At 49.5% G+C, this 12,477-nt stretch overlaps 2 protein-coding genes across 3 annotated transcripts in view; one reads left to right on the top strand and one right to left on the bottom strand.

Moving 5' to 3' along the window:
* Window positions 1-1,485: 1,485 nt before the first annotated feature.
* Window positions 1,486-5,302, bottom strand: CDC26 (cell division cycle 26). The gene is made up of 3 exons (XM_088459158.1): window positions 5,043-5,302; window positions 2,941-3,029; window positions 1,486-2,558 (listed from the first exon to the last, which is right to left on the bottom strand). Exons 2-3 carry the CDS (start codon window positions 3,019-3,021, stop codon window positions 2,385-2,387), a joined length of 255 nt encoding a protein of 84 aa, XP_088315284.1. The 5' UTR covers window positions 3,022-3,029; window positions 5,043-5,302; the 3' UTR covers window positions 1,486-2,384.
* Window positions 5,068-12,477, top strand: part of LOC148474025 (uncharacterized) — a 90,902-nt gene continuing 83,492 nt past the window's right edge. Inside the window, exons 1-3 of one of the 2 annotated variants that reach the window (XM_088459157.1) lie at window positions 5,068-5,199; window positions 7,342-7,411; window positions 10,202-10,270. In XM_088459157.1, coding sequence (XP_088315283.1) covers window positions 5,099-5,199; window positions 7,342-7,411; window positions 10,202-10,270 — 240 coding nt within the window. In that variant the 5' untranslated portion in view covers window positions 5,068-5,098. The remainder of the gene's footprint in view (window positions 5,200-7,341; window positions 7,412-10,201; window positions 10,271-12,477) is intronic. The other variant, XM_088459156.1, reaches the window with a different exon arrangement.

Genomic DNA, 12,477 nt, shown 5'->3' with positions numbered 1-12,477 from the left:
GAGTACGCAACGTTGGTCGTTCGTTGCATACACACAACGATATAGCGTTGAACCATATCGTTAAGATATATTGTTCCGTGTGTACGCACCTTTAGTAGTCCCTGAGGAATTAGTTTGGGAAACACTGACTAAAGGCCCCCATACACTAGCAACGGATTGCCGCGATGCAGAGATGCCAGGTTGCAGGATCGGTGAAATCCAACATGTTGGATTTCACCAATCAAAATCTGATCGTGATTACCAAATCGGTAAGATTTAACATAGAGAATTTCACTGATCCTCCGACGGATCGCGGAACATCAATGGTTGGTGTTTCTGATCCCATCGCAGGATTGAGCAAGCTGTCGGTAGGTGTATGGGGACCTCTAGACAAACTCTGGAACACTCCATCTGCTTCAACTGTCATAACGATGCGTTTCAAAATAAGCTTCATCGTGAAGAGCAGCCGGCATCAGGATTATGAAGTGTCGTGCTTCCAAGGTCGGTATTTCATACCCAACTCATTAGTGAGGATCATTAGTCCCTCAGAGAGTCCGGGTCTGCCCTAGATGAAAATCAGACAGACTTTGGCCTTTAATACAGATCAATTACCAACACTGACCGCTCCTCTCAGGAAGCACCATGCGTGATTGATGTTGAGCATATTAGACACTTACGGGGGTCTACGTACTAAGCCAATCAGTTCCTGTCATTTTTTTTTCAAACATAGCCTGTAACGTGAGTTAGGAGCAGATTGGTTGGTACTTTATCTCCGTCCACTTTATCACTTTCCAAAGTTTAGTACATAGACCCCTTAGGGCCTGATTCTCAGTCACTTTTTTTTTTTACTGCGCATGTATCCAAGTCGCAGCGCATGTGTCCCAATTGTGCTCGTACAGAGTCGCAGCAGCGATTTTTAGACGCACGCAAAAGTGTATTAAAGATGTATTGGGCGTTCATGGGTAGCGACAGGGAGTTTGTTATTCAGGCACGCAGTAATGGGCCGTCATACGGGCGTGTCGCCGAAGTGGTTGTGTGCACAGTCATTTAAATTGGAGGCCATACTCGGGACGGCTAGTCTGCACCTAGCATACGGCAGGTGCAACAGAAGGGTGAGTCCAAGGACGCACCTAGCGGTATTTCAGCAACTAAATATGCTCAGAGTGGGCGTCTCAGTCTTCGCACAGCTGTGCTCCAGGAAAGGGCTTTGTAGCAGCAGTTGCGCATAATCGCAGACGGGCGACCAGCAGAAGGCACGGATGCAGCAGTTTCCGTATCAGAACCAGGCCTTCGCTTACCCTGTCTATCTAGTTGCTATGGGCTAGTGCACGTCGTAGCAACTAGAGTAACTTTATCCAATATAAAAATTTAAGGTCAGTGTTGCTTTAGAAGCTCCGTTAACAGGATTAAAGTCCATGCGCTCTACTAAATCAGTCCGTTCTCTCTCACTCACACAACTTTATTTTAGGTGGATACTACAGCAAAAACAAGGTACAAAAAAAAAAAAAAAAGAGAATGACTTCTGTATTAGAATGACAAATGACAAACAGTCCGGTACCAACAACAGGCCCATTCTAAACTTTGCCTTCTAGTCGCATAAAGGGAAAATACATTAATAGTCATTAAAATTAAACTGTTTATAGTACGTGCATCTATAGACCGCAAACGCTGACGTTTGCAGGAGGTATGCTCTCCATCTTGGGATTCAGGCACTAATTTGGTCCAGCAGTACATATATACAGAGGGGAAAAATATATTTTAATTTACATACAGTGTACTTGGTACATCCACACGCTGGAGGCAGTCATCAGCTGAACCAATAGCACTAGAAGCATAACTGTTATTAAATAAAAAGACACAAGTGTACATTAACCCACAGCCACTCTTCTTCGATCACGCAGATCAGTACAACCGCTGTATTAGTTACTGCACAGCGATGTCCTTTTATAAATCTGGCCCCAACTTTTTTTCTTGGTGGTGTCATCTTCAGACCTTGTCCCATCACGTTGTGTCCGATTGGATCCTCTTTAACTGTTCTATATCCTTCAGGTGGCAAGATCTCCATACCGGGATATACTTCTGACAATAAAAAGCTTACAGGGTTCACCCTTTATGACCCAGGATATAGACCCAATACTTTTTGTATTTCTGTGACCAGGCTCATACGTTGCCCATAGATCCTTGTGAAGCATCTCTCCAAAGCAGGTAGAATTGCCAGCAATAAGCTCACCGTTAATAACCTCACTGGTCATCTGAGAAGTGATGTAATACACGATGTACTAAAAACTGTTTCAAAAGATGGTATATGGCCGTCAAAGGCCATGTGGTCTTCTCCACCAACTGTTCCAGGAACGGAACGCCACACAGAGCCCAAAAATAGACCTATCCGCACAGAACCCTCGCTGCTAAAACTCAAAGTTTCCAAATTGCGTGGTGTGACTGTTGGGCTTGGGCTGTGGTTTGTATCCGATCCTGTCGTGGATGGTCTGTTCTCGAGTCTTCGAGTCCGCGCTGAGCGGGACATTGGTATCCGACTCGCTGGCTGATAGATCCACTTCCTCGCGCTGTTTCTTCCGGCTCTACGGGAAGGGGAAGAAGACACTGGCTGATACTCTGAGCAAGCAGTTCATTATTCATAACAAGTTAACAGTAACTCTCTATATTACATGTAGTTGGTATAAGACTAATATCCCTTGCAAGACAGCTCCTCGCCATAATGGTCACTGGTGTGGTTCTTGCCTCTATAATGTGCAGTACCGCTGCAAGCCACCAGGTTTCGCTGGTAAGCATCTAACTCAGAATTTTGGGGGAGGGGGGACACACAAGATGAGATGTAACGTTTTTAGTTCCTGACCATATGATTGCCATATACAGGGAAAGCTTCAGCAATTCCTAAAGAATACCATTATTCATTTCCCAACATGTGGCACCAGCTGGCTATAGGAAGTGGTTTGTTCTCACCTCCAAATCTTTCCGGATACTCTCAAACTCCTCGATGTCATCCAGTTTCAGCTCCAGGCGGGTGGGTTTCCTGCGCAGCATCTTACGCTCTAGAGGGAGAGATTATGCGTTACTGTACGGAGATTCACATAAATGAACACAGCAAAGGAGTGTTCAATTCAAGGGGAAGATAGGGCGCTGCGTACTTTCGGGCCGCTGGGGCACTACAGAATTATGTAGGTGTTCGTGAAGGGTGGTGGTGGTGTGAGTGGGTGGATGTAGGGTTGGCGAGGGAGCCGGTACAGGAGAGAGGAGGTAATGTGGGGTACACTGGTGGGAGGGGAGTATGTGTGAGAGGAGTGTAGGAGTATGTGGGTCAGGTGGTGCTGGTAGGGGTATGAGATAAGTGTCCTGGCATTGGTGGGCAAGACCCTGGGAGTGGGGGGCTCAGGGGCTGATATGGTGCTGTTGGTTGGGTGTCTGGCAGAGGAAGGTGTGGTGAGATGAGTGGGTGTCATGCAAAGGGGGGTGAGGCACGTGGGTGTCATGCAGAGAGGTGAGGTAGGTGGGAGTCTGGCAGAGGGGATTGTGGTGAGGCAGGTGAGTGTCTGGCAGATGGGGTATGAGGTAGGTGGGTGTCTGGCAGATGGGGGGGGGGGAAGAAGTGGGCGCCTGGCAGGGGGGATTGTGGTGAGGTAGGTGGGTGCCTGGCAGATGGGGGTATGAGGTAGGTGGGTGTCTGGCAGGGGGGGTTGTGGTGAGGTAGGTGGGTGTCTGGCAGCAGGGGGGGTGAGGTGGGCGCCTGGCAGGGGGGATTGTGGTGAGGTAGGTGGGTGGCTGGCAGATGGGGGTATGAGGTAGGTGGGTGGCTGGCAGGGGGGGTTGTGGTGAGGTAGGTGGGTGTCTGGCAGCAGGGGGGGTGAGGTGGGCGCCTGGCAGGGGGGATTGTGGTGAGGTAGGTGGGTGCCTGGCAGATGGGGGTATGAGGTAGGTGGGTGTCTGGCAGGGGGGGTTGTGATGAGGTAGGTGGGTGTCTGGCAGCAGGGGGGGTGAGGTGGGCGCCTGGCAGGGGGGATTGTGGTGAGGTAGGTGGGTGGCTGGCAGAGGGGATTGTGGTGAGGTAGGTGGGTGCCTGGCAGAGGGGTGTGGGGTGAGGTAGGTGGGTGTCTGGCAGAGGGGTGTGGGGTGAGGTAGGTGGGTGTCTGGCAGAGAAAGGTGAGGTGAGTGGGTGTCATGCAAAGGGGGGTGAGGCAGGTGGGTGTCATGCAGAGAGGTGAGGTAAGTGGGAGTCTGGCAGAGGGGATTGTGGTGAGGCAGGTGTGTCTGGCAGATGGGGGTATGAGGTAGGTGGGTGTCTGGCAGGGGGGGTTGTGGTGAGGTAGGTGGGTGTCTGGCAGCAGGGGGGGTGAGGTGGGCGCCTGGCAGGGGGGATTGTGGTGAGGTAGGTGGGTGGCTGGCAGATGGGGGTATGAGGTAGGTGGGTGGCTGGCAGGGGGGGTTGTGGTGAGGTAGGTGGGTGTCTGGCAGCAGGGGGGGTGAGGTGGGCGCCTGGCAGGGGGGATTGTGGTGAGGTAGGTGGGTGCCTGGCAGATGGGGGTATGAGGTAGGTGGGTGTCTGGCAGGGGGGGTTGTGGTGAGGTAGGTGGGTGTCTGGCAGCAGGGGGGGTGAGGTGGGCGCCTGGCAGGGGGGATTGTGGTGAGGTAGGTGGGTGGCTGGCAGAGGGGATTGTGGTGAGGTAGGTGGGTGCCTGGCAGAGGGGTGTGGGGTGAGGTAGGTGGGTGTCTGGCAGAGGGGTGTGGGGTGAGGTAGGTGGGTGTCTGGCAGAGAAAGGTGAGGTGAGTGGGTGTCATGCAAAGGGGGGTGAGGCAGGTGGGTGTCATGCAGAGAGGTGAGGTAAGTGGGAGTCTGGCAGAGGGGATTGTGGTGAGGCAGGTGTGTCTGGCAGATGGGGGTATGAGGTAGGTGGGTGTCTGGCAGGGGGGGTTGTGGAGAGGTAGGTGGGTGTCTGGCAGCGGGGGGGGGGGGGTGAGGTGGGCGCCTGGCAGAGGGGATTGTGGTGAGGGAGGTGGGTGAGGTAGGAGGTGTATATGAGCCCCGGGAGGCACCGCACAGTGTATTATACCTCTCCCTCTCCTCCTGACACACCGCTCCCGGCATGCACTGCCACTTCCAGGATTTATGGGATTTCCGCTCGGTGACCCGGAAGCAGTGCGCGGAACATGCAGCCGCCTCCGTTGTGGTACAGATAGAGAGAGGGAGGGCGGCGGCGGCGGGATACGGTGAGTCCTGTGTGTGCGGCGGTGTCACCGGCCCCACTGTCATTCCCTCCCGCACAAACACCGGCAGCCCTGTGTGCGTGACGTTATCCCCCCCCCCCCCGGTACACAGTGCTCAGCTCCTGGACTTACCGCCTAATGTAAGATTGCAGCCACTTATATCGAGCTGGTTAATAGATTAGACAGGTGGCTGCAATCATACATTAGGTGGTAAGTCCAGGAGCAGAGCATTGTGTACCGGGGGGAAGGGGTCATGTTGAAAGGTGTGTGGTGTGTCGGTGCCCTGTATGTGACGTTCACGGTGTGCCGGTGCCCTGTATGTGACGTGCCGGTGACGTGCACGGTGTGCCGGTGCCTTGTATGTGACGTTCACGGTGTGCCGGTGCCCTGTATGTGACGTTCACGGTGTGTCGGTGACCTGTATGTGACGTTCACGGTGTGTCGGTGACCTGTATGTGACGTTCACGGTGTGTCGGTGACCTGTATGTGACGTTCACGGTGTGCCGGTGCCCTGTATGTGACGTGCCGGTGACGTGCACGGTGTGCCGGTGCCTTGTATGTGACGTTCACGGTGTGCCGGTGCCTTGTATGTGACGTTCACGGTGTGCCGGTGCCCTGTATGTGACGTTCACGGTGTGCCGGTGCCCTGTATGTGACGTTCACGGTGTGTCGGTGCCCTGTATGTGACGTGCCGGTGCCCTGTACGTCTAAGTAATCATCATGGGGGTTGTCCCAGCGGTTCTGAACCAAGGGCCTGATACAGACCCGCTCGTGAGCGCATAGCGTTCGCAAGCGTGTCAATGGTCGGCCAGTGCGCACGCGTGAGCCCGGGAGCGAGTGAGAACCACTCGCTCCGGGGCTCGCTACAAAACGGGCGGCTGTCGATGTTTTGTAGGCGGGGAGGGGGGGGTGGCTGGACAAATGGAGGCGTTCCCGAAGGAACGCCTGCCGTTTGTGGGCAGCCCTACTGACATCATTCGTGATGCCAGTAGTGAATTCCTATTAGAGCAGGAAGTTCACTCGGGCTTGCGGGAACCGAGACCCTACCACAAGGGTCCCGTCGCAAGCCCCATGGTTGCGATAATCACAACCATCGCCAGGCTCTCACAAAAGCTGTGGGTGAGCGGCCTGAAGGCGGATATTTTTTTAAAAGACAAATCCACCCTGATTCAGAGCGAGTGTTCGTAAATATCCAGCGCCTCTGAATCAGGGCCCAAATCCCAACATTTTTACCTTTTAAAATAAAGATTTTCCTAAACTTTTCACCTGCTTGAGGGGCTGCGAGAAAAAAAAAGACGCTTTAAAACCTATGGAAAGTTGACGCAGCTAAATTGGCGCAGCTAATTGGATAGGAAAAAACTTGTGGCCAGCCTCTTTAAGTTATACGTAGCCGCATTAACCACTGAAAACAGGTTAATGTGGCTAATTAATATATGCCCCCGAATAACTCCTAAAAATGCTTAAAAAAAATAACCCTGTCTTACTACGCTATTCCACTTTCATTGAACTGTTTATTGAGTGTCCCTGGCGTAACACCGTAGAAGGATCCTCGTAAACGATCTTTGGAAAGCGTTGCCGTTTTAAATTTCTGACTTTAACACGCCAGGAAGTGGCGGCTTTTGCGAAATGCCGCTTGGTAAATAAATCCTCTTGTGCTTTGTATGACCCTATTACCGAGCAGCAGGAATGTATTTTCTTTTTTCTTTTTGTACTTTTTGAAAATATCTCGGTCATGAGTTCCAGAATAAAAGCTGTTTATATTTACATCTATCTACCAGTATTATTTCAGTTTGATTCTATTGTGATCCGAGCCTTCACAATCCCACTTTCCCCTGTTAACTACTATAGAAGGGTGGTCCGCCATCCACGGTTTGTATGTTTTTGTTTCACCAATGTTGCAGGTCTTGCAAAACAATTTAATATTAGAGCTGTGCATAATGTAATAAGTTTAGCATGAATAAAGTATGGGCATCTCATTCTATTATTGTTTGGACAGATATCTCTGCAGTCATTTTAAAATGTTGGCAGATAATCTCCCACTACTAATGAGGAACGCGGATGTAATCGCTTGTGCGTTATACTCCATTTACAAAGGCCAGAGTAAATTTCATTGACGTGACTTTTTTGTTTCTGTTTGTTCTCTAGTTGTGAACAAATTAGAATGGAAGGTTTAAAAGACCTGGATGTTGCTGAGAACAAAAAAAATTATTGCCATGTAAGTATTAATAATTGTTATTCCAAACTAGTACAGCACATTTTTATACATTTTTATATTAAATGAAACACAAGGAAAAATGAATCAGGCTAAATGGTGCTAAGTAGGAATACTTTTAATACCAAGAAATTGTCAGAGGGTACTTGGCATTACTTTACCTCGAAATATAAAAATTCCCTGCTGCTACTAATACCTCTTTCACACTGGATTTTTTTTTAAATCCCGTCTTTTGCCCTGTATTTGAGCGCCAGGTCGTTTTGCAGGTTCTAGCCTCAACCCCCTTTCATGCGCGAGACCTGAATAACGACGGCCAAGCCGTCGTTATGGGTCTCGCACCAAAGGGGGCGTGCTGTCGATGGTGATTGACAGCATGCCCCCTTTGGTGGGCGTGGCTGCCCAGACGGAGGCGTTCCTGGGAACGCATACCGTCTGGGTCCAGCCCCACTGACATCACTAGAGCCAAAAGCACTCCAGGGCTTGCGGCAGCGAGACCTTACCGCAGGGTCTCGTCGCAAGCCCGATGGTCTTGACCATCGCGACCATCATTTTGGCCGCTCGCTATAGCTGTGGGTGGTCACCCACAGCTATGCGAGCGGCCAGGATGCTGCTCCAAATAGTAAGAGGGCCGGCCCTGATTCAGAGCGAGCGCTCTGTCAGAGCATCCGGCTCTGAATCAGGGCCACTGTCTGCTGACATTTTAAGGAAAATTACAGACCCGTTATAACAGGTTCTAAATAAAGGGAGAAAATAATGTTATTGTTCCTGTGTAAATTATGTATGCAGTACAACAGTAATCGAAGGTCATCTTCATTATTTTTTTTTCTCCACTTGGAAAGAGAATTCCATGCTGATTTTTTTTCGTAGTAGTAATGTATACCTTTGTTAAGCACCTAAAAATTTTTTTAGGATAACTAGGGGTAAATTTACTAAAGTGAGAGCTTTTAGAAGTGAGTTTTAAAAGAGATGTTGCCCACAGCAACCAATCGATTCTACTTAACATTTAACTAGCACCTTCTAGAACATAATAGGTAGAATCTGATTGGATGCTATGGGCAGTATCTCTTTTAAAACTCACTTCTAAAAGCTCTCACTTTAGTAAATTTACCCACTAATGTTAAATTAATTCTGTTAAATAAATCTTGAATTTTTGCTCTAACTCGAAACGTAAGGCAGATAAAGTAATTTGGTTTGGATTCGGGAGGAAGAGGTAAGCCGCACAGCCACTAGGCGATGACAGTACGAATACGACATCGTAATCGTACCATCGTTGTTGTTCCCCTGCAGTGCCTACACTGAACGATTGATCGTTCAGTGCAGGCCCCCTCCACCATCCCCGAACATGGCCAATCTGTTATCGGCATGTTTGGGCGATGATTGATGTCGGAAACGACCAGTGGGAGCGCACATCGCTTCATTTTCATGACCAATGTGTGCCCGATTACTGAACGATTGCACGATTGCAATGTCGTAATCTATCGCTCTGTGTAATCGGGTAGTGGATGTGCGGCTTAACCTTAGTGGTCCAGATTTCGTGGTGATTTCTTACTAAACATCCGTGATACTTCAGATAAACTGAATAAATAAGCCGCAAGTAGTTTAATAAATTGGAAAATCAATATTTCGGAAAGTAACAGTCAGACAGTCGAGATATTTGGCAGAAATTGATTTTTTTTTTTTCTATAAGAGAGGATGTGAAAAATCAAATCTGAGATGGGTGGTGGACATTTTAATTTATTTTTGGGTCATCTGATATGAAATGACCCAGAGCCATAACTACACATGTTGGTGCCCTTTGTACATAAAGAGCATTGGCGCCGCCATGAACAAATGAAGCAGGGATAGAGCACACCAAACAGGTGTTGTCTCGCTGGGAAGGGGCGTGATCACACAATAGTACCTTCAATTCAAATTATGCCACACAGTAGTGCCCCTTTGTCTCATTACACCGCACAGTAGTGCCCCTTTGTCACATTACACCACACAGTAGTGCCCCTATGTCACATTACACCGCACAGTAGTGCCCCTTTGTCACATTACACCGCCCCTTAATCACATTATGCCACACAGAGCCCATTCACGTTATGCCACACAGTTGTGCTCCTTAAAAATATTCTGCCACACAGTAGTAGTGCCCCTTATAACACATTATGATACGCAGTAGTAGTGCCCTTATATATTATGCCACACAGTAGTGCCCCTTACACATCATGCCACACACAGCAATGCCCCTTACATATTATTCCACCCCCCCAGCAACTCTCCCTGTGTCCCTCTTGCAGCCTCTCCTCCCCCCCGTGTCCTTCCAGCAACCTCTATTTGTCACCTGTGTGCCCTGGTAAATTTGGTGCCGCAGCACCTGCACAGCCACGAGGAAACCGCACCGGTGTCATTTTTAATCAGGTGCCGGTCACGAGCCAATCAGAATTGGCAGACTGGCAGCCAATCAGCAGCGGCTGCCGGTCCGCGAGTGCCTATGAGCTCGCGACCAGCGCTTGATTAAAAATGACATCGGTGGTGTGCCTCAAGAGCTGCCGCGGCTGCATGTATTTGGCCCCCTCGGCGGCACTGGCCGGATCGGTGGGCAGTCCGGCTCTGGCGACATCGGTCTGTATAGCGATGCTGGTCACATGGGCCACTCCCGCCACAGAGCCGCTATGCAAAGCAATACAACTAGAACAACACAAATAAAAATGTTGGCAGAAGCGATTTCATTGTGGGCGAAGCCGCGGGCAACAGCTGGTGATCTGGATTATTTAATGTATAACTAATTGTATTATGTTCCCTTTGCAGCTTTGTAAAATTACCTGTGCCTCTGCAGTCAATCTGCGAAGTCATTTTTTGGGTTTCAAGCACAAAAAGGTGAGAAATGGTAACAATTTATACATCCATCACTTCTATAATGTACTGGATTCAGGGACGCTTCTGAGTGTGAGATATATCTTTAAATGTACATTTTGGGCCTGATTCAGAGGCGCTCACAAAAAGCGAGCGCTCGCTCTGAATCAGGGCGGGCGCTGTTTTTTTTTTAGTTGCGGCCGCTCGCATAGCTGTGGGTGACCACCCACAGCTTTTGCGAGCGGCCAGGATGATGGTCGCGATGGTCAAGACCGTCGCGACCCTCTGGCTTGCGACGAGACCCTTGTGGTAGGGTCTCGTGGCCGCAAGCCCCAGAGAACTTCTGGCTCTAATAGAGCCGGAAGCTGTCTCACTGACATCACTGGTGATGTCAGTGGGGCCGCCCACAAACGGCAGGCGTTCGCTTGGGAACGCCTCCGTTTGTGAAGCCACTCCCCGGCCACGCCTACAAAACGGGTCGAGCTGGCGGGTAACAGCGACAGCCGCCCCTTTTGTAGTGAGCCACGGAGCGAGTGCTTTTTGCGCTCGCTCCGGGGCTCGCGCACGTTACACGTACGCACTGGGCCACCATCGACCTGCTTGCGAGCGGGTCTGAATCAGGCCCTGTGTTCTATAAATTCTGTACAGCAACACTGATTGCTGTAATATAAACTTTCCTAGGTTGTTGGCTAGATCACATAATTTTTTTGTAATGTACCATTGAGAATCTTAATATCTTGGTAAAAATAAGGGTAATCTTTAAATATTTTAAAGTTAAGCCAATTTAAATGGACATGTTTTGTTCCAATATTTATTTATTTCCTCCCTCCCTCATATTATATGTCACACTAAAGCTGCCCATCCACTAGACGATTAAACCTTGCGATTGAGCGATAAAGGCCGTCGATATTGTTCAATCGCTTGGAAATCGTGCGGTAAAATGCCCTAAACAACCAGTGATTCGCGATCCCACCAGTCGTTTGCATCGTCCTGTTTTGTTCGTTAATTAGTCGTTATTAGACATCGTTATCGTTCCATCGTTCATGCATCGGTGCACGTTTTCAAAGCCGGAACGACCAACATATATAGATTTAAATAAATATTTCATCCCACTTTTGTCAACAACTGCTTTGAAAATCGTTGGTCTTTGGTCGTTTTGTGCAATCGTTCACAAATCATTCATGCACATGAACAATAACTATTATCAGGAATTGATGACCGATTTGTGAAGATCATTTGATCTTTCATCTTTCAGGGACAAGTCTGCTAGTGGATGGGCTGCATAAGTAAATTAATGAATTTTAAAATGATTACATTTATTGCTTTAGTCAATATAAGAACCAATATATAAGTTATGTATGTAACAAATAACTATAGCATTAGGTTGGTGGTGCTCCCAGATAATAGTTCAGAGAACTTTTTATTAAATATACTTGCTGAGAGGCAAAAAGCAGACTATGGCCCTCATTCAGAGCCGGACGCTCTGAGCAGAGCGCACGCTCTGAATGAGGGCCGGGCTCCATGAAAATGGAGCGTCCTCCTGAACGCTCGTATAGCTGTGGGTCACCACCCACAGGCTATACGAGCGTGCATTTTGATGGCCGTGATGGTCATGACCATCGCGACCATCGAAATTGCGAGCCGGAGCCTGCGGTTGAGGTTTTCAACCGCAAGCTCCGGAGTGATTTTGGCTCTATCAGAGCCAAAATCACTCCCACTGACATCACTAGTGATGTCAGTGGGCCGGCTTTTGACGGGAGGCGTTCCCGTGGGAACGCCCCCGTCAGGGAGGCACGCCCCCGGAACGCCTACCAAAGGGGGCGTGCTGTCAATCAACATTGACAGCACGCCCCCTTTGATCGGACACAACGAGCAAAGGACTTTCCTTCGCTCGTCGCGTCTGGCGCATGCGCACGACGGAGCTTACTCCGTCGTGCGCATGCTCAGTCCATAACATCGACCCACTTGCGAGCGGACAGCCGCTCGCGAGTGGGTCTGAATCAGGCCCTATATCTCTATTCTGGGGCACACGTTCATAAATACTTTAATTACTTTACGAAAGTGTGCCCCAGAATAAAACATATAGGATCTCATTCAGAGCCGCTTACAAAATGCGAGCGCTATCTGAATGAGGGCGGCCGCTTCCATTTTCTGAGCCGGCCACCTGGCCGCTCGCTAGGCTGTGGGTTACCACCCACAGCGTAAACGAGCGACCAGGGTGATGGTCGCGA

Source organism: Taudactylus pleione, unplaced genomic scaffold (genome assembly GCF_031769625.1).
Source record: "Taudactylus pleione unplaced genomic scaffold, aTauple2 ptg000897l, whole genome shotgun sequence".
Taxonomy (NCBI): domain Eukaryota; kingdom Metazoa; phylum Chordata; class Amphibia; order Anura; family Myobatrachidae; genus Taudactylus; species Taudactylus pleione.
This window is presented reverse-complemented; position numbering and strand designations above follow the sequence as displayed.

Coding starts and splice junctions, on each gene's coding strand:
- CDC26 (XM_088459158.1), bottom strand. CDS start 3,021: ATGCTGCGCAGGAAACCCACCCGCCTGGAGCTGAAACTGGATGACATC. Junction 2,559..2,940: donor GTATCCGGAAAGATTTGGAG/GTGAGAACAAAC, acceptor CCCTTCCCGTAG/AGCCGGAAGAAACAGCGCGA.